Source organism: Aspergillus mulundensis (assembly GCF_003369625.1).
Source record: "Aspergillus mulundensis strain DSM 5745 chromosome Unknown scaffold_3, whole genome shotgun sequence".
Classification (NCBI taxonomy): Eukaryota; Fungi; Ascomycota; class Eurotiomycetes; order Eurotiales; family Aspergillaceae; genus Aspergillus; species Aspergillus mulundensis.
In genome coordinates, this window is record NW_020797891.1 from 964246 (window position 1) to 984894 (window position 20649).

Below are 20649 nucleotides of genomic sequence, written 5' to 3' on the forward strand. Positions count from 1 at the left end.
CAACAGCAACGTTGCATAGAAGTACATGAGTAGGTAGTTACATAGGAAATGAAGCAAACAACGTCAAGCGAAGTAAGAAGATTGGCTAGAAAGACAAATCCGAGTAGAGCAGAGAGGACGAGCAATGATGAGTAAGGTGGGATGGAATGAGTATAATGCTGACATGACCTAGCTAGGTAGGGCAAGTAGGTCGAAGGCTTAAGCCTGGTGCTGGTGGGACGTTGGAGAAAGAATGGTAGTGCTCTTAGGCAGGCGCATATTCTTTTCCAGGTAGGTCTTCACGCAGAGAGTAGATGGCGGATAGCCCGAATTCCACATTTATTTCTCCGTCTGCTGCTCGGGCTTCTTCTCCGCTTCTGACTCGTGCCAGGCCTTAGGGACAATCTCCTCGGACTCGGCAACCTCGCCCGTAGCGGACTTCACCTGGTCACGGGCTTCCTTGGCATTCTCGTGCTTCTCAGCTGGGGGAACAGCGGCGTCGACCTCCGTAGCGAGAGGCTGCTCGGAGTTTGCAGCGCTGGCGTCCTCGTCGTCCTCAAGCTCCGCGCCGTAGACGTCAGGGTGAGCGCGGAAGCAATCTTGCATACCCCTGTGATGAAGTCATTAGCAAATACCGTTGCATGTGAACAGAGTATAAATATGCATGGTCGAGGACGCACTTGAACTTATCAATGCAGTCAATCCCCTTAGGCTCCTCCTCCGAGTAAACAAAACAGCTAAACGCAGCCCGGAACTCTTCTCCGCAAGGCCCGTACGCCATGCCACCGAGGCATGGGCAGTCCCAGTTGATCTCGCCAGTCTCCGGGTTAAACGCAGCCTGCTGGTCTGCCTCGGCCTCGAGCTCTTCAGCGGATTTCAAAGGCGATTCGGATTCGGGCTGTGCGTTGGCGTCTGTTGAAGCGGGAGCCTTCTTCTCCTCGCGGCTCTTAGGCTTGACGGAGTCGAGCGTTGGTAGGGGCTTCTCATTGTCGGATTGAGACTGGGACTTGTTGCGGAAGGAGACTTGAGGCCGGTGTTCAATTAGCTTGCGTCATTGGGAAGGAGAAGAGATTTTGGATACGCACGCGATGGGGTCTCCGCGAAGACGCTGCTCGTGTTGTAGTAGTAGACAGCACCGGCCGCCAATCCGACCCGGACAAAGGTGTTCTTCCAGCTCCGTGGCTTTGAGGGCCCTGAGGGACTGGAGCTTATGAATCGGCGAGATGGACCGCGCGCGACATTGACAGCTGGTGCTGGGGCGCGGAGGAGCGCTCGCGATGCGGGTCGGAACATTGTGAATCGACGGGAAAGGAGAGATACAACTAGATACTGGATGAGGGATCCAGTTCAAAGGAAGGTAGAGGGCGGCGAAGGCCGGGGGAGGTCAATTGAGGGGAGTCTTATAAATAATGTCTCCGAGGACGAGAACGGGAGTGAGCGGAGTGCTTCCATGCCAAGGCAGCGTTGGGGCCTGAGGCTTAGGCGGGTTCCTGCCTGAAGTGGACTGCCCAATTAGGTTTCGGCTTTATAGTTGCTGCATTTCACCATCAACAAAGGCCCCAGGTCTCCTTCCAAATGGACTAACACAAATTATACAAGTGAATTTCGCTCCATCAATGTCATCACTCGCCCAGCTTGCGGCTGCTTCTCAGCTTGCCCTACAACATCAAGACCTCTATCAACATCCTCAACTTCACTCTGTTCATCTTCCTCGTCATCTCACACATCTCTTCAAGCTTTCGAAGAAACATCCTCCTACAAAATCTCATGAAGAAGCCTGAACCATGTCCTCAAGCTCCGACTCCGACCAAACACTTCCCATCGATACCCTGGTCAAACCAGGCTACCACGAAAGAATTGTGCTAGAGATCGACCGCCGAGACCCGGACATGATGAGCCTAGTCGTCGTCTCCAGAACAGTACTTGCCCATAGCATCGACGTTGTCGACCTCGCAGATCATCAAGTACAGCTCCAAGAGCCCGGCTCGACCGACTCTACGAACGGCAGTGGAAATGGCAATAGCGATATTAGTGACACTTCGAACACCGAAGGTGAAGGCGAAGCAACAACAGCTGAGAGCACGCCCAAAAGAACTCGCTGGGGAAAGAGCGACAATACCAGGGCTGTGGAAAAGAGCAAGAAGCGCATCTGTACGAGTGGTTCGGCTGTTGCGATCAAGAAGACGAAGTCGGTACTTATTCGAGAGCGATGAATGAAGATGTCAGTGGTATTCATCGCAGAGCCTCTGATGGCACTTTTTACTCTCCAACAGGATATAGAATGGCTAACGAATCTTCTTGTTAGGGATACGTGTGTGTTTAAATGCGGACTCCCTAAATCACTACAACACAGACAATGAGATTCGGCGACAATGGGCATATCTATTGAAAGGAAATGTACGACTTGGAAGGAGTGAACCGCAACAAGATGAAGACTCGGATGTCTCTGAGGATGTCTCTGAGAGATATACGAACAGTCAACAAATCCTGTATATTGCCTGGTTTCATCAGAGCACCGGAAATTGGCTTCAAGGGCGGGTGTATGAAATATATGGAAGACCTCAGGCACCAAGCGTCCACCTACTCGGAAATACTTGGACACAGCTTCTTTTAAGTGAAATGATGTGATATGAAATCAGATATAGTATGATATGTATCTCGAAGGCCCTGTACAACGCCCGCTCTCACAAAAAATTCGGAATGCATGAAACAATCTACAACCATAGCACCATAACCATACCAAAACAGCGTAGGAATGATTATTTACAATCCATTCAACAACTCAGCCATAGAGATTGGCTTGCGCACCGCATTCGAAAACCCATCATGATACGTAACCCAGACCTTCCTCCCCGCATTCGAAGCCTCCTGCTGCGCAGAGCTCGCCTTCCTCGCCAGCGCCTGTTCTTTAGCTTCCTGCGGCAATGGCCCCTGTTCCTCAATGATGCGGCCAAAGAAGTCCCGTTTTACGGCGGTGGACTTTAGCTTGGCGACGTCCGCGGGATTATCTGGGGTAGATTTTGTAGTAGACTTCTTGGAACCGGTTGAAGCAAGGTTCTCGGAGTTCTTGCGGATGGATTCCTTGCGGTATTCCTGGTCGAGGACTTGGCGGACGGCGTAGCGGACGGGAGCTGTCGTTGAGGAAAGGCCCGGAGCTTTGGAGAAGGAGACGAGGGAGTCAAGGGGCCTAGTCATGTTAGATATGATGGGGTAGAATGTGGGATGGCGACTTACGGTTCCATGCGGTATGCCCAGCCGCCATGTGCGCCGCCCTCATTCTCAATGCGGACTTTCTCAAACGTCACGCCTAAACCAGTCATCACGCGGACGGCGGACTGGACGAGAGCGCGCTCGCTTTCCTTGCGCACGCTTGCAACGCTCTTCTGCTCGCTGCCGCGGACGACGACGGGTTTAACGTCTGGCGAGAGCATGCGGATTACATTTGGTATGAGTTCGGTGGCGAGATTATTGGACGAGCGAAAGAGACGGAGAAGGGGAGCAGAAAAAGAAGATTGAAACGTAGATAGAATAGCCTGGTTTTGTTTGGTTGCTTCGAAGGCTGCATAGTCTGCTCGTGGACCGGAGAAGGGATGTGCTTCCTCCTCTTCCTCGTCTGTATCTTTGTACTGAGGCTGCGATCTACCCTGGGGAGTCGAGAAGAGAAGGTGGAAGGCTGATGTCGCTTGGCTGAGGTAGGCACCCAGTTCCCAGTCGTGGGCGGAGTAGACCCGTGAGGAGATGGTGTCGTGAAAATGTAGCCAGTCGTAGGCAGCGTTCGGCTTGGAGAGGTAGCTATCGTCTTGGTATGGTTGAAGGGGGTATGCAGAGAAACATTCGGAGGTGCAGCGATCATGGTCACCGCTGGCGTCGACCATCTCCCGGAGCCTGTTGACTGCGTGGCGCTTTTTGATACCTGCGACGTCTCCCGGAACCGTTGCTGAGCGGTCATATGGGTCTTGGAACGATTCAGTGCCGAGAGGTACGTCTGGGAATCCGGCTCCGTCCGTAAACACTCGATCCACAATGTCACGCACTCCGCCGCGGTTCATGCCTTTAAAGAACGAGCCACCTCCAGGGTCTGCGAGAACTCGCTGTTCAAGCCAGTTTCGGGTCAACCGCAAGGATACAGGGCTCTCGTTTCGAAGCTTGTGGGCTACCCATTCTGCTGCGACTAGGACACTCCGGATGTCACCTTCTGCTGCACCGCTATTTCTCACGCCGCGTTGCTTCCTCTTCGCAAGCCCCCAGGAGGCTTCGCAGAGCCGTCGTACTCCATCATTGTCAGTGGGGATGCCTTCAAGAGTGAAGATAGACTTCATGCGAGAAACCACATTCTCCAGCGGCGCTTGACGGACATGAATGATTTCTGCAATAGAAGATTGCCTAAGCGGCCGTAAGCTGGCATGATACACGTCGTTGCAGACCAGAATAAGCGGACGAAGGAACCGGAAGTTGTCACCCTTCCTTTTCCGTCCGCCAGAGGCTTGCTCAGCCGTGCGTGCGGAGTTCTTTTGGTCCAGGAGAACAAGGTCGGTCAACGCCTTCATGAAGCCGCCTTCACCAGAACCACCGGATCCGCTGACCACTCCGTCTACTTCATCGACTACAACGCAGACAGGCCGGCCGACCTTGCGCACTTTCTGCTCGCCCACTTCCACGTTCATTCCTTTCACGTTCTCTGTGCCAAGTGCGTCTCTGATTCTGCCTTTGACAACATCTCTGCTGCGCTCGTCACTTGCGTTGATTTCTAGTACCTCGTAACCAGCCTGTCTCGCGCAGACATGAGCGAGAGTTGTCTTCCCCAGTCCAGGTGGACCACAAAGTAACAGCACCTTGCGATGAGGCCGTTCCTCTTCGTCATTGTCATACTTCGCCTTCTTCTGCTTGCTTCGAGCTAGGCCAGGGTAGACGATGGGATCCCACGCTCTAAGCCAACGCAAGATAGATCGATTGGTGCGCTCGTCTCCAATGAGTTCGGTGTATTTGCGAGCCCGGTACTTTTCTGTCCACATGGCGGTTGAGAGCTTTTTGCTTCGCTTATCGCCGATGGGGGCTTCGATTGATGGTCGTACGACCGGCGCTGGGGCAGTCTTAGACACTTCGGCGGCCTTGGTTTCTTTCGCGGACTCGCTAAGTAAGGTATGAATATCAATTCCATAGTAACTTTTCTGAGCCCTTCCAGGAGCTGTTGTGGACCGACTAGCCACGAGTCTTTCATAGGAAACCCGAGCGCTGGATTCCTTCAGACGGACGTTCAACGTCTTTCCAGAGCAAGTCTTTATCTGGACCGAGATAGATGATCTCATCGGCGGTGCAGATCTTGTAACCACTGTCCTGCGCTCGAGTATAGAGTTAACCGGTGCCGAATCCACGGCAGGCTGAGGTTGCGAAATCTGAGAAAGCTCAACAAGGTCTTCCTGAATGTCAATTTGACTTTTGAGTTGCGCATCATTAAAAGCTTCCAATCCATCGTTGTCATCATCGTCGTCATCATCCAAGAACCCGCCCATAATCTTCTGCCGCTTCTGCTCAACTGTAGGCTGAGTTTGAGGAGCTTTAGGAAGCTCGACAAGTTGTTCCTGAATCTCAAACTGGCTTTGTATTTGCGCCTCTTTGAAAGCCTCTAGTCCGTCGTTATCGTCGGCGTCATCATCCAGAAACCCGCCCATGATCTTCTGCCGCTTCGGCTCCGCTGCCTGCGACTGCTCGCCATTCTTCCGTTTCTGCGAGTCCGGAGAAGGCGCGCTTGAAGGAAATGCCACGGGCGAAGAGATAAAGGGCATCTTGGAATTTGGCGGGGAGGACGGAAACGCTTGTTCACGTAGTGGAGAGAGGACGCTGCGCAATCGAGAGTTCTTCGTTGGTCTCGTGGGGGTGTCTGGCACGGTATAAGAAACGATTCTTGCTATAGAATCAAGATCTCTATGGGTAGAGATAGCGCACCCAATCTCACGTCTTCGTCACTGCGGAAGACATCAGACAGATTCCAAGCTCGGTGCTGGATCACGACTTTGTTGCGGGTCTTTTCCACTCGCACCGCGTTCAAGGCTTCGAACTCGTCGGAGAAGGATTGGGAGGGAAGGTCAGGGTCTTCGGAGTGGAGGAGGATGGCTGGATCAAAGGACGAGAGATCCAATGGAGATGATTCCGTCATCTAAGTCGTTTGCTGTACAATGGGGTAGTTTGAGGGCATTATTTGACCTGCAATTGAGCGACGCGACGCGAACGCGCCCGGCCGATAAGAAGCATAACCGGCATAAAGTAAATGACTAAGCCACATGCTGATGCCCCACTCCGACGTAGATTGGTTACTCCTCCACGGTCTCAGAATCCCTCACTTAACGCCGGGCTGTGCCATCTGACAATGCATACCTAGTCCGGTAAGCTGTATAGAACCTCTGGTTCTAAAATTCCGATATACCCATTCTCTGTTCTGGTAACTATGTGGTTATTGGTTATGCTCCGCCTCGGAGTAGTCGCGCTAGCCCTAGTTTGGACCCCGTGACGGCTGAGGTCCTTTTGAGTTTTTGAATTGGTGCAAATATCGGGTGACAAAAAGAAGAGAACAAGACCGCGGAGTCTATCCGTTGAATCCTGATCCAGGCCGCTCGGATAGCGACATCTGGTGCCTAGTTAGACTACTCCGTGTAGTCGAAACTGTAGGTAGGTCGGAGTCAACCCGTGCTGTCGGAGTTCGATGGAATCGGAGCTCAGCTTCGGAGTAGGTGGGGTGGACTCAACAGTAAATCTGACAAATGCTGCAAACCGTCAACTTCCAATCTATACTCCGGACTGACTCGAATTATCGAATACGAGCTCGAAGTTCGCATCACCAGTTGATTGTTTGCATCTTGCACGAGGTCCCCAATACGTGGTTGTGGCTGTGGCTGAGACCTGAGTCATTCATCCAGGCCAGCAGGTCCAAACTGGGAGGCTTTGACGACTTCTCCCAAAGTAGACATATTTGACGACCCAGTTAGGTACAGACCCTGGGCCAAGACTCTCTCATAGGGCGCGTCTTAGGCTCTTAGCTCAGGCAGACCTATCATGCTTCATGATGGAAACAAAGCCCAAAACGGAGGCCGTGATGGCCTGACTCCTGAGTCACACAACCGTGCGCCCTCCGCTCTTCTGCCATCGTCACCGTGCGAACGAGCCCCATCTGCTGCATGGCCTAGCCCGGCAGAAGGCTGATACGAGGAGATGGGACTGGCCAGTGATCAAGGTGTGTGGGGATCATCCTGCCAAAATCCCCATTGCTAAGCTTTGAATCTAGTCAGTCAACTCTTTGTATGCTTGGCAACTCCGATGAGGATTCGGAGTAAATGATGGGACCGACTCGTTGTGAGATGACTCCATTAGACTCGAGAAATGGATATATAAGGGGGTGGCATGCTCGTCTGAATTCTCATCATCATCCTCAGCATCAATACAGTCAAAAACAAGATCTTCACACCAGACCGAGATCCTCGATCTAGAGAACTACATACTACATCATCTTCACAAACACGATTTGCAAACAAGTCGATCAAGCATTTTGAGTACCTCAAATTTTTCAAAGCGCTTAACAAACGAAACCCGTCCAAAATATCGCTCTTCCTCTCTCGAGTATTTCATACCAAACGATCAACAATGCCTTCCACCACCACCTCCACCAAGTCCTCCACCAATACCTTCAACGATGCCTCGTCGACCTACTCCAGTGCCTCCACTTCCACCATCGTGAAAGAGAAGGAAGAGGCTAAGCGCAAGTGGCTCTCCAAGAGCAAGAGCAAGGCCAGCACCAACGCCGACTCGAAGAACAAGGAGGCAGCTATCCATTACGAAGCCATGGCTCACTACCTCGCTTTCCGATAGTCTACCACCTCCAGCTCGAGGCACCAATCAAGTTACCTGCCTTTTTACGGAGTCTGGTCTTGAATGATAGACCAGACGACACTCTTACGGCTATGATGATTGCACGGACGTTTCTTTTCATTGTTGTTATTATGTTGTCTTGTTCGTACTCGACTATTAATGGTGCCTTTTTCTGTGACGGAGTTTGGGTGCTCGGATGGATATTTGGATATTTGTCAATTCATTAGAATGCTTGCCTATGAGTTATGCTAAAATCAAACTTACTTTGATTCGAGATTCTCGATCAAAGCTCCCCGCCAAGGCCCAGGTGTGTACGTTTCTATCTCAACCTCCTAAACGTGTACTGCTAGGGTACACGGGTGCTATGGCTGATTGATAATAAGGCCCCCATATTGAGCGTATCATCCTTTGGTTTAAAGTTATATAGTGCTACCTCCACGTGGATAAACGAGATCTAAACCAACCTTCCACTTATATGCTTCCAAGGAACATTCAGATATATATCGCGTTACATACTAGAGAGTAGTAGTACGCAGCCCTGACCGTATTGAGTCATTGAGATAGCTTTTTGCACAAAGCTTACCTGTCCGTCATCACTATACTATGTCTAGATAACCGCCAACCATCTTCATAAGTACTGGAAGATGACGTGATGCAACTCAGTCCGATGGACGGTGGTCTCCCGCTGACTCAGCAACCGAAGCACGCCCACCTGCCAAAACAGGAATCGGTCTTTTTCAAAACCCTCTAAGATCTATCTATTCGGTGCCCTGATCCATATATATCTGCATCTACTATCGTATCTAATATAAGCTTTGCTTTACCTCATTTAGACCAAGACCAAGAAATAGCAAGCTAGGTACGGAAACTATAAACGACAAGAAAGGCTTAAAATCTGACAGTCTACCAGAACAAGTCCATTATCATGGAGTGGGACCCAACGCAGTTCTTCCGCGAAGACGAAGTAGAGTCATGGCAGCCATTCGCCCTTTTGGTCCTCAACCAGCCTATCAATGAGACCGCGCTGAGGGCCTTGCGGAAACATGGTACGTCCTGAATCGCCTCCTGTCCGTTCAACTTCCCCTCAACATGCAAGAGTGGACCATGTCAGATTAATAGTCTCTTATCAATACTACGAGACCCGCGATATGAGCAAGACGAAGCTAACGATTCAACAGCACTGGCAACCGTCTGCGCAGACGGCGGCGCAAACCGGTTCTTCGAGTGGGCGAAGTCCCGGGGCGCAGAGAATACCGATGTATGTCATCCACCCATCTCAAAACTACCCTACCCTACCCAGTCCAGCTCAACTAACAGCATCCAGCTCCCAACAACAATAATCGGCGACCTGGACTCCATCCGCCCAGAGCTCCGCAGCCACTACACAAAGCTAGGCGTGAATATCGTGCAAGACGACGACCAGTACTCAACCGATTTCACCAAGAGCCTACGGTATATCCAGCAACATGAGAGGGATATTCTCTCCGCAACTGACCATGGTCATGGCCACCTCTCAATCCTGATCTTAGGCGGTCTCGGCGGCCGCGTAGACCAGGCTTTCTCGCAGATCCATCACTTATACACGATGAATCAGAAACAGGCGGAAGCGAAGGGGGACGGGAAACTCTACCTCATTTCGGAAGAGAGTATAACGTTTATTCTCCAGCCGGGGATGAACACAATCCATGTTCCGAGGACGAATCGACCAGATCCCGGTCCCAGTTTTAACTCTGGCGGCCGACATCCGCCGTCACGAGATGGAAACGAACACGGAATATATTTGCTGGAAGAGAACGTCGGCATAATCCCGCTTTCTGGCCCCGCGCGCATCACGACCTCCGGCTTCGAGTGGGACGTCGAGGACTGGAAGACTGAGATCGGAGGCCAAATCAGCACGAGCAACCATATTCGGGCTGAGACTGTGAGTGTGCAGACGAATGCGCCGGTACTGTTTACGGTTGAGTTGGCGAAGCGACTGAAGCGGTCTGCTAGGTGACGATTATGGGGTGACGGGGCGAAAAAAATAGACGTTGATTATTTGGATTTGTTTTGGGCTGCTCTAGATCTGAAAGACGCTTTTTCCGATATAGAATCGAGGATATAGATATGATTGCTCTACTTAGATAGATTTGGTCATTTAGCAAAGCTTGCGATAGGAATAGATCAAGACGTGACGGCATGGTTATGAGCTACGTTTTACATGTAAGAATGATGAACTTGTAAGATTACCTATTCCAAAAGCTGGATTAGAATGAATAGGACTCTATCAAAGAGGCTACAATGTGAAGAGAAAAGGGCATCTAACCCCCCATTAACAGAAAATATATACCAACATAACCGTAGGTACATACAAAACATAAACAGCAAGCCAAAACAACGGATCCCATATACCCGAACACACAACCGAAAAGGAGCAATGACATTGAAGAATAATAGCATAGTCATAGGTGAAACAAAGTAGATGAATTCAAAACATGCGTCCAATCGCCCAAGAGAAAAAAAACCGAGCCCAAGTGAGACTGATCTACCAAGAACTCAAGCTAGCTGATAACAAATCTTCCATAACATATCATCGTGTAACGCATATCGATACCCCCTGAATCAAAACCAACCCGACGTACTCCCGCGACAAGGTGAATTTCACAGAAACCGAGTCAAAAAGCCAAAACCGAGACTCGACCCAACGCACGGTACAACATCTCTCAACCACACTGATGTACACCCGTCTCCCTTTTGAGAGAGGAAGTTGACCCTGGGGAAGTGGATTACTTCCTCAGAATAGCTTCATACAGCGTTCCCACAACGCCAATACCGGAGCCGGTCAAGATACCCGCATACTGGAAGGGAATGGACGCGTTGACTGTCTGAAGCGCGTAACCAGAATATAGGTTCCAGAAATTGAATCCGTGCGCGTAAACAAGATACGAGATGATCGCCTTGGCGATGTTGAAGCTGAGCGGGTCAAAGGTTGTCTGGGTGGAGCGGCTAAGACTGCTGCTGCGGCGGGTCTGGATTCCGGTGCTGTTGGATTGAGCTACCTGGAGGCTAATGTTGAAGAAATAGGCAGCCGTCAGAGGCAGCAGAACGCTAGTCAGAAGCCAGAGCGAGACGGGTGCCCAGAATAAGCCGTCGACGAGGATGAAGACATCGGGAACCTTGATCGGGATTGCGGGGGTGTAAATGGCATCGATGGCAGGGATTGTAGTGGCGTAGCCCCACGGTACGACTTGGTTGATGACGCTGAATGCTTCGAGAAGAGTGACGATGACCTCGACGGCCTTCACGCTGCTGAGAGCTGAGCGCAGCGCATCTGAGCCTTCCTGTACGCCGGACTTCTCCCAGGCATCGCCGATGCTCTTACGCAATTCGGTCGTTTGACGCTCAATTGCTTCAGTGACGACGGCAGGCGATGGTGGCAATCGTGCACTCTGAGCGACAACCTCTACGAGCGGGCCTCGAGGGGTGTGCTCAGCGCGGTCTTCGGAGATGATGTCCGCATACGGGCGCGCCGGAGTCTCAGCCGCCAAGTCTCGAGGAGCTACATCATCAAGGGCCTGTGTAGGCGAAGTGACGGACACCTCCCTGCGATAACGTCATTAGCCAACTGCGCGACCCGAGACAATGGGGTCAAATGCGACATACGAAGGACTAGCTTCCACCTTGGTCCTTGGTGGCCGTCGGCGAGCCGAACGGGTGACCGAAGCAGCGCCTGAGCTGATGGTTTCCGCTTTGATGGGCGTATTGTCGGCTAGACTGCTGGCTCGGCTGGCTCTGCTCGTCCTGCTGGTCCTCTTTGAAGGCGACCCGCTAGACGGTTGCGATTGCGATGAGCGACGGTAATAGTCTGCTAGTCGCTCGTCGTCGCCGAATATAGAGCTGTTGTTTTGAAGGTGCTCATCCAGTCGGGCAGCAAGTTCAGGCTTGGTGTCGTCCTCATAGCTACAGAATTACTTGTATCAGCAGCAGTGACGGTAACGCGACATCGCAAAAGCGCGAGATGCGATACTTGGCGGGGAACGTCGCGACTTACTCCTGGAGGTCGGTAATATCAGCAAGTTGGGACAGCTGCGCCTTGCGCAGCTTGTGCAGGTAGGGCAGTCCGGTAGACATGACGATGCGCGCGGACCATGCGATAACGGACAGAAAGAGTCAGGGAGGGGAAGGTGAGATTAGACCGCGAAGTGATGGGAGCAAATGTAGGAGTAATGTAGTCTAGGCTTGGGGGCGCAGAGGCATAATAATAACAACAAATAATAACAAGCAGGACAGACGAAGGGAGGGCGAGAGGTCAAGTCACCGACATCAGTCGACGTAGTTGCGCGTGGCCAATCACCGCCGTCCCGCCTTTGTTTACATTGCGCCCCCGCTTTTTCCTGTTTGGGTCCATCTCCATAGCATCCAATCCATCCATCACGTCAGTCAGTCTATTCTATTGTACAATTACCTAGTCTCTAGTGGTCTATATCAGATGGCCTCCCAGTAAGTGTATATACACGTGTACAGGGTAGGAGAGTGGGAGAGCCATCATGCCGTTCACAAAGGCGAAAGAAAAGAGAAACGAAAAAATCCCGCAAACGCCCTCCCAAGCAGCCATCCATCCAATGCTCTATATCTACAATCGAAAGGTATCGTCCGTCGTCCGCAATGGCCTCGGATAGTCAGAACGCGTAGCTCAGAGGGGGTTCGTATCGTCTGCTTCGCTGAACGCTTCGAACTGCTTGAGCAGGTATTGGTACATGACCAGCATCGTCCCGCTCTGAATACTGGTCCACACTCCGCGCGGGCCGACACCTCGGAACCAACCTGCAATTCCTTCCGTCTTGTAAATCATCTTCAAGCCGGTAAAGAATGACGAGTTGTCCAGCCGCAATGCTCCGGGTGGTGCGGGAGACGCCGCGGGCGCCCTCGTAGAAATCGATCGTGATTGCGTCTGCATCCCGGACTTTGGTTTCTGCTCTACCGAGGGTTTGTGGGCTGGAGCCGCAGTAGGCTCCGGCGGGTTCTGCTGCGTCTGAACCCGCGTCTTTACCACGTCCATAGGACACGTGAGGACACCTGCCATTCCACCGGCCGTAACGGCTGTAAAGATTTCCAAACCCAGCCCGATATCTCGAGAACCAACCCACTCCTTGGCCAGCCTCTGTTCTTGCTCATAGAACGCGAATTGCAAGGCGGAGAACGGAAGATCGCGGTAAATCGTAGCCTTGTAGCCGTAGAAGAGCGCAGAGAATCCTTCCTGACGAACGATGGTGCGGAAGGCATCTGCAGTGGAGCGGTAGTTGTATCCGGATTTGAAGTACGGGTTGTTATAGCGGCCCTGAAGTTGTAGTCGAGTCTTCGCAACCTCTGAAGGAACATAAACGACCGAGGCGGCCAGATCTGCGAAAAATCCTGTGCGACGTTCCATCAGCATCAAGCATGTAAGAAACCAACTCGCGACGGCTCCTTACCACCAGATAGATACGCCACATTGGCATTGATCCCCGCGTCCAGCATCTTCCGCTTCGTGAACTCATAAACACCGAAGAAGATCAGTGTACCCGGGAACGAGCCCATCAGGGCAGGCGTAACCCCACCATACAGTCCACGCAGAAGCCCTTCTTGTCGGTATATTGTCGCATATGACGACGTCATCGAAGTGTATCTGGGAGGAATGTGAGGGTCGCCTTGTTGACGCGTCTTGACAGTATCTAATGAATGCATAAGCATATCACCGCAGGTACCACCTATACCACCAGCGAGCATTGCCTGAAGAGTTCCCAGTTAGCTTGATTGACAGCCAAGTGCGCAACGCCTTGATGGACAGACGAGCGGACCATGGGATGACAGAAGCATCGTACATGTAGATATGGAGGACGAGGCTCCTCCTCTTCGAGGTCTGCCAGTCCATTGTGTACATCCGTGTCTGTTGACGTCCTTATCGGCGCAGTATGAGCGGCATCGTGGGTATTGGCCGAAGGAACAGCCGGCGAAGTGGTATCGGCGGGCTTCTCTGTCGATGTGAACAGGCTGAACACGCGCGAAGTCAAGCTCATTGCAAGGACACCGCAACCCAACGAATCGTGGTGCGGGCGAGACCACGGTAAGTTGCGATGCGGCGGGTGCCGGGTCAATTAAAGAGCGTCCCTAGGCGACGGGAGCGGAGGAAAACGGCGCTCGGCGAAGAGGATTTGCAGGCTAGAAAAGCATAGAAAAAAGTCAACAGAAGTGGAGGGGCAGGTATATTAACATTGCCAGTATCTTGTTGTGAGAACGGTATTGCTGCCGCTGGTCCGCTGAGAGAGGCTCCAAAATTTTGGTCGGTCTTCCGTTTTCTCCGCCGCCCGATTAGAGCCTCAGGCATAAGCATCGATCCAGTATCGCAAGTCGAAATTCAGTTGTTAATAACCATTTACCAAGTAATTATATGGGGCAGTAAAAAAGCATCTTCGAGCACATTGCTCATGATTTCTACTTACGGTGATAGCCCACGTTGGTTAATCGTTGACTGGTTGTGTCAATGTAAGGCTTGAAGCATTTAGAAAATCTCACATTTTACGCATTCAAGATAGATAATAGAAGGAAAACAGAACAAAAACGAGTAAACGAAAACTTCGCAGAGGACCTTACCCCTCACAGCCTATGACGGCTCCAACATGAATAGAAACACCCAGGTCCATCGAATCTCATCCCCAAATGCCGCACGGCCTCTCATACCTCTTCCTAATCCACACTGCTCGTAGGCCATCTGCCTCGTTACTGGATCCTCGCCTCAAAATGTTTGGTCAACGATGGTCCGTCAGTTCGTAAGTTCGTCAGTTACGGTATCTGCCAACATGACCGGACAGACTCGACGATAGCGGATAACGCGGGTTTCATAAACAGACAAGTCATCCGGCTGTTCGCCTAACGTCGCCCATTACATACCCCGATATCGTCTTATATATGCAGTAACCCTCTATTGGGGCTTCTTGCCTGCTCCGGTAGTAAAGCGGGTAACGTCCGTGGCTTGGTAAGCCTGGTTCACGGCATCCTTGAAACCCTCCCAGCCCTGACGCACCGCAGGGGGAGTGCCTTGGTGAGACACGGAAGCGTCGACCCTTGCGGTGAAGTGGCGGACGGCCTGCTGGACGAAAGAGCTCTGGCTGAAGCGGGCACGGAAGAAGGCCAGGTAAATGAACAGAAGGACGAAGCTGCCCTTGGAGAAAGTGACGATAGCCACTAGCAAGCGGAATAGGAGCGCAATCTCCAAGCCAGCGACAAGATCCATGCTGGTATCATAGTACTGCTTGACGAATCGTCCAATGGTCTCGGCCAATGGGGACTGCTTCACATTGGCACGGCCGGGAGATCCAGCCGGTGCACTCGGAGGCTGAAGAGTGGGGAGCAGGTGGGCACGAGTGTAAGTAGCGACGTGGAAGACGGAGTAGACGCTGAAAGGCAACAGAGCAAGGGGAATCTGGCGAGAGTAGAGCCACACCAGAGCCATTCCTGGAACCGAAATTGTCAGTCTTGAAGTAAAAACCGAATTGGCTTGCCTAGCAACTACTCACCGAGGTACTGAACATTCTCGTCCCCTGCAAGCTTCAGCAAGACGCTGGGAAGGCTCCCCTGAAGGCGACCACGTGCGATATGACCCTTGTACACAACAATTCCATAGGTAACGGCGGCAGAGACAAATGCTAGGCGATAAGACACCTGCGCCGAGCCGGAGTAGTAGTTGAATGAGACATAGGAAAATAGGTAGCGAAGGACAGAGGCTAGCAGCGTCACATGCCTAATGTCGGTCAGCGTTGGTCTTTCAGAACAGCAGCCGAAGAGCACGCCGTCAAACGAGGGGTTACGCCAATAGAAAGAAGAAGGTTCGGCAGCTTGATTATACAGGTGAATCCGGGAGATATCGACGGCATTGAAATAGTAAAAGATCAAGAACCTACCCGATGAACCAAGCAAACCTGCAGCACGGTACTCGGTCAGTAACGAAGCGCACACGTGGGAACAAGATAACTCACTGCAGCGTCTGCGCGAGAACCCTCAGCCTTTCAGCTAGGGGCAGATTTGACGGAGGAGGAGCCATCGAGGATGAGTTTGCCGACGATATGAAGTAGTTGACGTGGAAGGTGGTCGGGTGGCCTCAGCGCGGAGATTGGAGAACAAGGGAGGGGAAGCTGCCCGTCAATGACGACAGACTATAGGGCGGCGGGTAGTAAATCAAACAAAGGATACGACACGGGATAAGAATTGAGCAGAGGAGGAATCGGTCTTTGTGAGTGAGAGAGATCGAATCTGTGAGGGAGGCTGGGCGGGGAGGCGGCAGTTAGTTTCGGACAAAGTTGCTTTTGGTGTGCGCCGGCGGACGGGGAAGCTCTTTCTAGGAACCTGGCCAGACGCTCGGGAGCCTCTTGTATATCAGCGGACCCGGTGACGTCGCTCGATGATGCAACTCCTTACAACGCCTTTATATTAATATTTCTGTATCTTATCGAGCCGTTATTTATCTTGACAAATTAGAGCAAATTATTCATTTCGTCTCTACAGAGTATACGCGCTCACAACCCCAAATCTACCACGATTTATGCTTTTATAACTTCAAATTGAGACTAACACAACAAGCTCAGAGTAAGAGGAAAGGAAAGCGTCCAGAAAGATGGTCGAGGGTGGGTGATCTCACTAAAATGTGTAGAAGAGACAAAGGTGCAACAAATATAAAACGGTAGCAGCACTGGACCACAGAAGGGTAATAGGAAGCAGGCGGGAACAAGGTATAGCGTAGGCAAAAGTACATAACAAGAAGTGAACTGTGGACATGAGGCAGTAAATTCCCAACCTGAGGCGGATTGCAGGCCGCCACCTCGTGCATCATCTTGCAAATTCAGGACCAGACTCACTAAGGATCTGAAGGTGGCCCTTCTGGTCTGGTGCATCTCCTGTATAAGCCCAAGGCAAATACAACGAGGCAATCCATTCCCTCCTCGGTCCACTCAATTAGATTCAGTCATTACTGGAAACGGATAAGAGAGACGGGTTAGAGGGAGCGTGGAGAACAATCAAAAACACGAAAAAGAGAAGGCGGCATGTTGTAGAGGGCGCTCGATCAATCGACAAGTCGTGGAGTATCAAACGTAGAACCACCAGAGAGCCTCCGACGACCATACACACTATTGGTGGTCCTTGCATGGCGTTATGGCTAGGATTGTCGGGGCTTTCGAAGGGGAGTCTGCTTAACGAAGAGAGAACCCCTTCCTCTTTCCTTTTTCTTCGAGCGGCCGTCCACTCTCGAGACGGGATTTCTTTTCTTCTAGCTCTGCGCGTTGGCGATCCAGTTGTTCCTTCATCTCGCGATGTCGAGCATATAATTCGTCTTCGCTTTGTTTCAGCTTGCTTTCCTTCTCTGCTACCTTCTGTTGGAAGACCATCTTCATTTCTGCCTCCATCTTGGCGAGCTTCTGTTCGTGCAGGGCACGTTCCTCTTCTTGCTTCACAGCAGGGTTGACCTCCTTGAACACGCTCGGGTCCTGGGCAACGCCCATCTGAGTAAGCTTGTCGGAGCGGTAGTTCTCGTACAGATGGTTGTTGGTGTGCTCCTTGAGCTCCTCCATGTGAGTGCGAATGAGCATCTGGCGCAGCTTCACGAAGTCGCAGTGCTCCTCGTTGTCTACCTCGATGAGACCCCATGGGTACGCACGGCCACGGACCTTGCGGCCATCTGCTGTGCTAACCTCGGAGTTGGCACCGACAACGGCGAAAGGAACCTTGGACATGATTTCCTGATTTTCAGCAATTGTCTCTTCATCGTCGAGCTCGTAACGAGGACCTTCAAAGATCTGGATCGAGTGGTGCTGGATATCTGCGAGGATCTGCGAAGGTTCGTTAGCAAGAAGAACAATGGTCACCAAGTAATCAAATGCGTCAAATCATACCCTCTTCTTGAACATAGAGATCTCATCATCTGTCAGAGTATCGGCCTTGGCGATCACGGGGATCAGGTTGACCTTGGTGTGCAGACGGCGCATAACCTCGATATCAAGAGGCTTCAAAGAGTGACCGGTGGGCTGGATAAAGTAGACGCAGGCGTGGATACGGTTGTCAATGATGTTGGTGCGGTTGACCTTGTTCTCAGCCTCGAGGTATGCGTCGTACCTCTGCTCAATGTTTTCCACAATTGGGCGCCAGGAATCGTCGTTGTTCACAAAGTCGCCGAATCCAGGAGTGTCGACAACGGTCAAGCGAAGGCGAACGCCATTCTCCTCAATGTCGGCACTGATGGATTGGATAGAGACAGTCTTGGGGATGATGTCGTGGCTGGGGCCGGCGCGCTCCTTAGGGGGGTAGAGAGAGGTGTTGAACAGGGTGTTCACAAGAGTGGACTTTCCGAGTCCAGATTCACCTAGCACGCTCGTCAGCGGATTGGTTTCGCCGGTCCGTTCGCTTTATGTACGACTCACCAACAACCATCACATTGAAGTTGAATCCCTTGCGGACACTCTTGCGGTGCCATTGGTTGGGCAGATTGGCGAAACCAACGTAGCCGGTCAACTTCCGGCGAACCACGTTCTTCATGTCGGTGGCAGCCTGAGCGGCAGCCTTGGGGTCCTTGGAGGTGACCGTTTGGGCATTTCCGGAGCCCATTGGGTTGCTGCGCTCGACGAAAGGAGAACCAGGCTTGCTGCTGGGCGGGGAGGCGGTGGCAGGAGTGCCATTGCTGGGAGGTGGTGAAGCTAAACGGGAGAAGATGGAGTCAGCAGTTGTAGAAGCTTGGGTGCCACATTCGGATGATCGTCTAGTGCGCGTCGAGTACGAGAAACTCTTTGGCCGCAATGATTTCCCTGCCATAGAATGCTCGACTTTCAGAGCATCTATCTGCGAGCGCCCATGCGCACTCTGGCGTCTAGATGGGGGCATAGTCTTGGGGCGTAACGGGAGGGGTGTTCCGGGAGTAACAGATGCGGACGCGGATTTCAGGGATCAAAGAATAGACAGACAGGCGTAGATGTATAAGAAGAAAAGCCGCAAGCGCTGAGCTTACCCATTGTGCAAGGAAACGGACGTGATATGGAAGCGAGCGTGGAGGCGTGAGGTAGCGAGCGCTGGAGAGAAAGTTCCCCTGAACAGGTTGCACTTTCTGAGTTAGCAAACCGAGTCCTTGCAGCGAGGATGAAGGGGAGGGGCTCAAAGCGATAATGGCCAGCAAGTCGGATGAAACCACAACTCCCGCAGATGCTCTGTGGGACAGAAGAGTGACGATTTCAAAAAAAAAAGAAGCCATCTTACCTCTGAAGTCGTTGACCTGGAAAAGGAGATCCGAAGAAAGGGACTGAGATCCACGAGGGAGATGAACCGCTCAAATGGAAATCAGAATCAGAAAGAAAACAGATCCTTCTAACAGAAATTAAGGGAGAAAAAAAGGACGCTGAAAGAGAGAAGTGAATAAGGTGGTGGTGGTGAGGACAGGGGGAAGGGTCGAAGGACTGGACCTGCGGAGAGTTGACGGAGTGGATTGAAGCACTTGTCGGGAGCCAGAGCCAGAGCCAGAGCCACCTAGCCAAAGAAAGGGGGTTCTCAGTTAGGAAGCTAGTTCTTAGCAGCGACGCTCCTCTGGCCTACGGGATTACAAAAGACATGTCTTTTCTACCATCTGATCTCGTTTGACTGGACTCCAATTGAGGCAATCGCTCATTGACTCCAGCTGTTCCTTCTCGTGGTAAAGCATCGCCAGTAGTCGCCAACCCCTGAGGCGACCCAAAGATTGAGATGAACAGTACCAGTCCTGCCAACACAGACTTAACCATGCAATTTCCGCTCCAGACCATCCAATTGAACGGCGCATTCTGACATGCTCATATTTAAAACGTCGCCTCTCGCGCAGAGCAACTGAGCTGGTGCAGAATGCAAATCCGTTATGTGCTACTTCAGCTCGGAGATGGTGGTCTAGTACCCGCGACTGGTGGTACGAGATTCCGCCCATGGGTTCTTGGACTAACAACCCAGACGAACCTCCGTGATCCTAGCAATCAAGAGCCTTGGAAGTTCAGACGTTATCCCTAGGGTTCTTCAAGGCCCATGAAGATCGCTAAGATTTTGGGCGGTATCCTGGTATTCTGGCTGTCAGCATCAGGGGTTAAATTACAGGGCAGATCCCTGGAGCCAATCACTGCCGCTTCAACGGCGCCGGACTGTCACACCAGGAATAACCTTGAATACGCCCGTTCATCGCTTTGAAGCAATGCAAGAAATCAGTTACTGCTGAGCAGAAGGCCGAGTTTGAACTGCTGTTTATGTCCTGAGGTCAAGTGCTCTTAGGTGATGGACTCATGTTTATACCGTGTCTAGATCGTGGCCATCGGGATCACACCACACCACACCACGATTTGCAGCCCCCATCGACATCAGATATTTGCCATGACGGCGAGGCGGAAGACAAGCCAAGGTTACACATACGCATATGCCATGTACATGTAGCCTGAGCCTTATTCGCCAGGCCGACGCAGGCACTTTGTCCCGAGTACTATGCAGGCCGCAGAAAACCCGTTTAGACTGGACGTTGACGTCCTACTAAGCAATACTGTCCTACGCACTCAACCCACAGAGCATGGGCAACTGCTATAAACCCTGAACTCATCCAGTCCTGGGTTCAATCAAGCTCACCGCAACTTGAGTTCCACTGCCACTGCTTACGTCTACCTGGTGGCATGAAAGGGTATCAAACTCTCAGCCATGCCGACTGTCGATTGTCGAATAGAATAAGGCCATGTCTCAAACATGGCTCTGCTACTGAGACATGGTCTTGACGATATGGACTTCGATTGGTGGGGAATGGCTCGCCAGAACTCCAAT

The 20649-nt window shown here is 51.8% G+C and overlaps 8 protein-coding genes across 8 annotated transcripts; 2 read left to right on the plus strand and 6 right to left on the minus strand.

Moving 5' to 3' along the window:
- Positions 1–318: 318 nt before the first annotated feature.
- On the minus strand, positions 319–1272 carry DSM5745_04068 (coiled-coil-helix-coiled-coil-helix domain-containing protein; the record flags this gene model as incomplete). Its single annotated transcript, XM_026746084.1, has 3 exons — positions 319–589; positions 660–1002; positions 1065–1272. The coding sequence occupies 3 exons, from the start codon at positions 1270–1272 to the stop codon at positions 319–321; spliced, it is 822 nt and encodes a 273-aa protein (XP_026605080.1).
- Positions 1273–1763: 491 nt separating this feature from the next.
- DSM5745_04069 (uncharacterized protein) lies at positions 1764–2192 on the plus strand (the record flags this gene model as incomplete). Its single annotated transcript, XM_026746085.1, has 1 exon — positions 1764–2192. The coding sequence occupies one exon, from the start codon at positions 1764–1766 to the stop codon at positions 2190–2192; it is 429 nt and encodes a 142-aa protein (XP_026605081.1).
- A 550-nt stretch (positions 2193–2742) lies between these two features.
- Positions 2743–6133, minus strand: DSM5745_04070 (putative sister chromatid cohesion factor (Chl12); the record flags this gene model as incomplete). The annotated part of the gene is made up of 3 exons (XM_026746086.1): positions 2743–3166; positions 3214–5857; positions 5923–6133. 3 exons carry the CDS (start codon positions 6131–6133, stop codon positions 2743–2745), a joined length of 3279 nt encoding a protein of 1092 aa, XP_026605082.1.
- A 2628-nt stretch (positions 6134–8761) lies between these two features.
- DSM5745_04071 (thiamine diphosphokinase) lies at positions 8762–9832 on the plus strand (the record flags this gene model as incomplete). The annotated part of the gene is made up of 3 exons (XM_026746087.1): positions 8762–8882; positions 9015–9094; positions 9161–9832. The coding sequence occupies 3 exons, from the start codon at positions 8762–8764 to the stop codon at positions 9830–9832; spliced, it is 873 nt and encodes a 290-aa protein (XP_026605083.1).
- Positions 9833–10601: 769 nt separating this feature from the next.
- On the minus strand, positions 10602–11946 carry DSM5745_04072 (uncharacterized protein; the record flags this gene model as incomplete). The annotated part of the gene is made up of 3 exons (XM_026746088.1): positions 10602–11418; positions 11479–11775; positions 11867–11946. The coding sequence occupies 3 exons, from the start codon at positions 11944–11946 to the stop codon at positions 10602–10604; spliced, it is 1194 nt and encodes a 397-aa protein (XP_026605084.1).
- A 562-nt stretch (positions 11947–12508) lies between these two features.
- DSM5745_04073 (putative mitochondrial carrier protein) lies at positions 12509–13871 on the minus strand (the record flags this gene model as incomplete). The annotated part of the gene is made up of 3 exons (XM_026746089.1): positions 12509–13227; positions 13287–13584; positions 13677–13871. The coding sequence occupies 3 exons, from the start codon at positions 13869–13871 to the stop codon at positions 12509–12511; spliced, it is 1212 nt and encodes a 403-aa protein (XP_026605085.1).
- Positions 13872–14773: 902 nt separating this feature from the next.
- On the minus strand, positions 14774–15892 carry DSM5745_04074 (uncharacterized protein; the record flags this gene model as incomplete). The annotated part of the gene is made up of 3 exons (XM_026746090.1): positions 14774–15306; positions 15369–15748; positions 15828–15892. The coding sequence occupies 3 exons, from the start codon at positions 15890–15892 to the stop codon at positions 14774–14776; spliced, it is 978 nt and encodes a 325-aa protein (XP_026605086.1).
- A 1144-nt stretch (positions 15893–17036) lies between these two features.
- aspB (septin AspB) lies at positions 17037–18717 on the minus strand (the record flags this gene model as incomplete). The annotated part of the gene is made up of 3 exons (XM_026746091.1): positions 17037–17672; positions 17736–18202; positions 18261–18717. 3 exons carry the CDS (start codon positions 18715–18717, stop codon positions 17037–17039), a joined length of 1560 nt encoding a protein of 519 aa, XP_026605087.1.
- Between the last annotated feature and the right edge of the window lie 1932 nt (positions 18718–20649).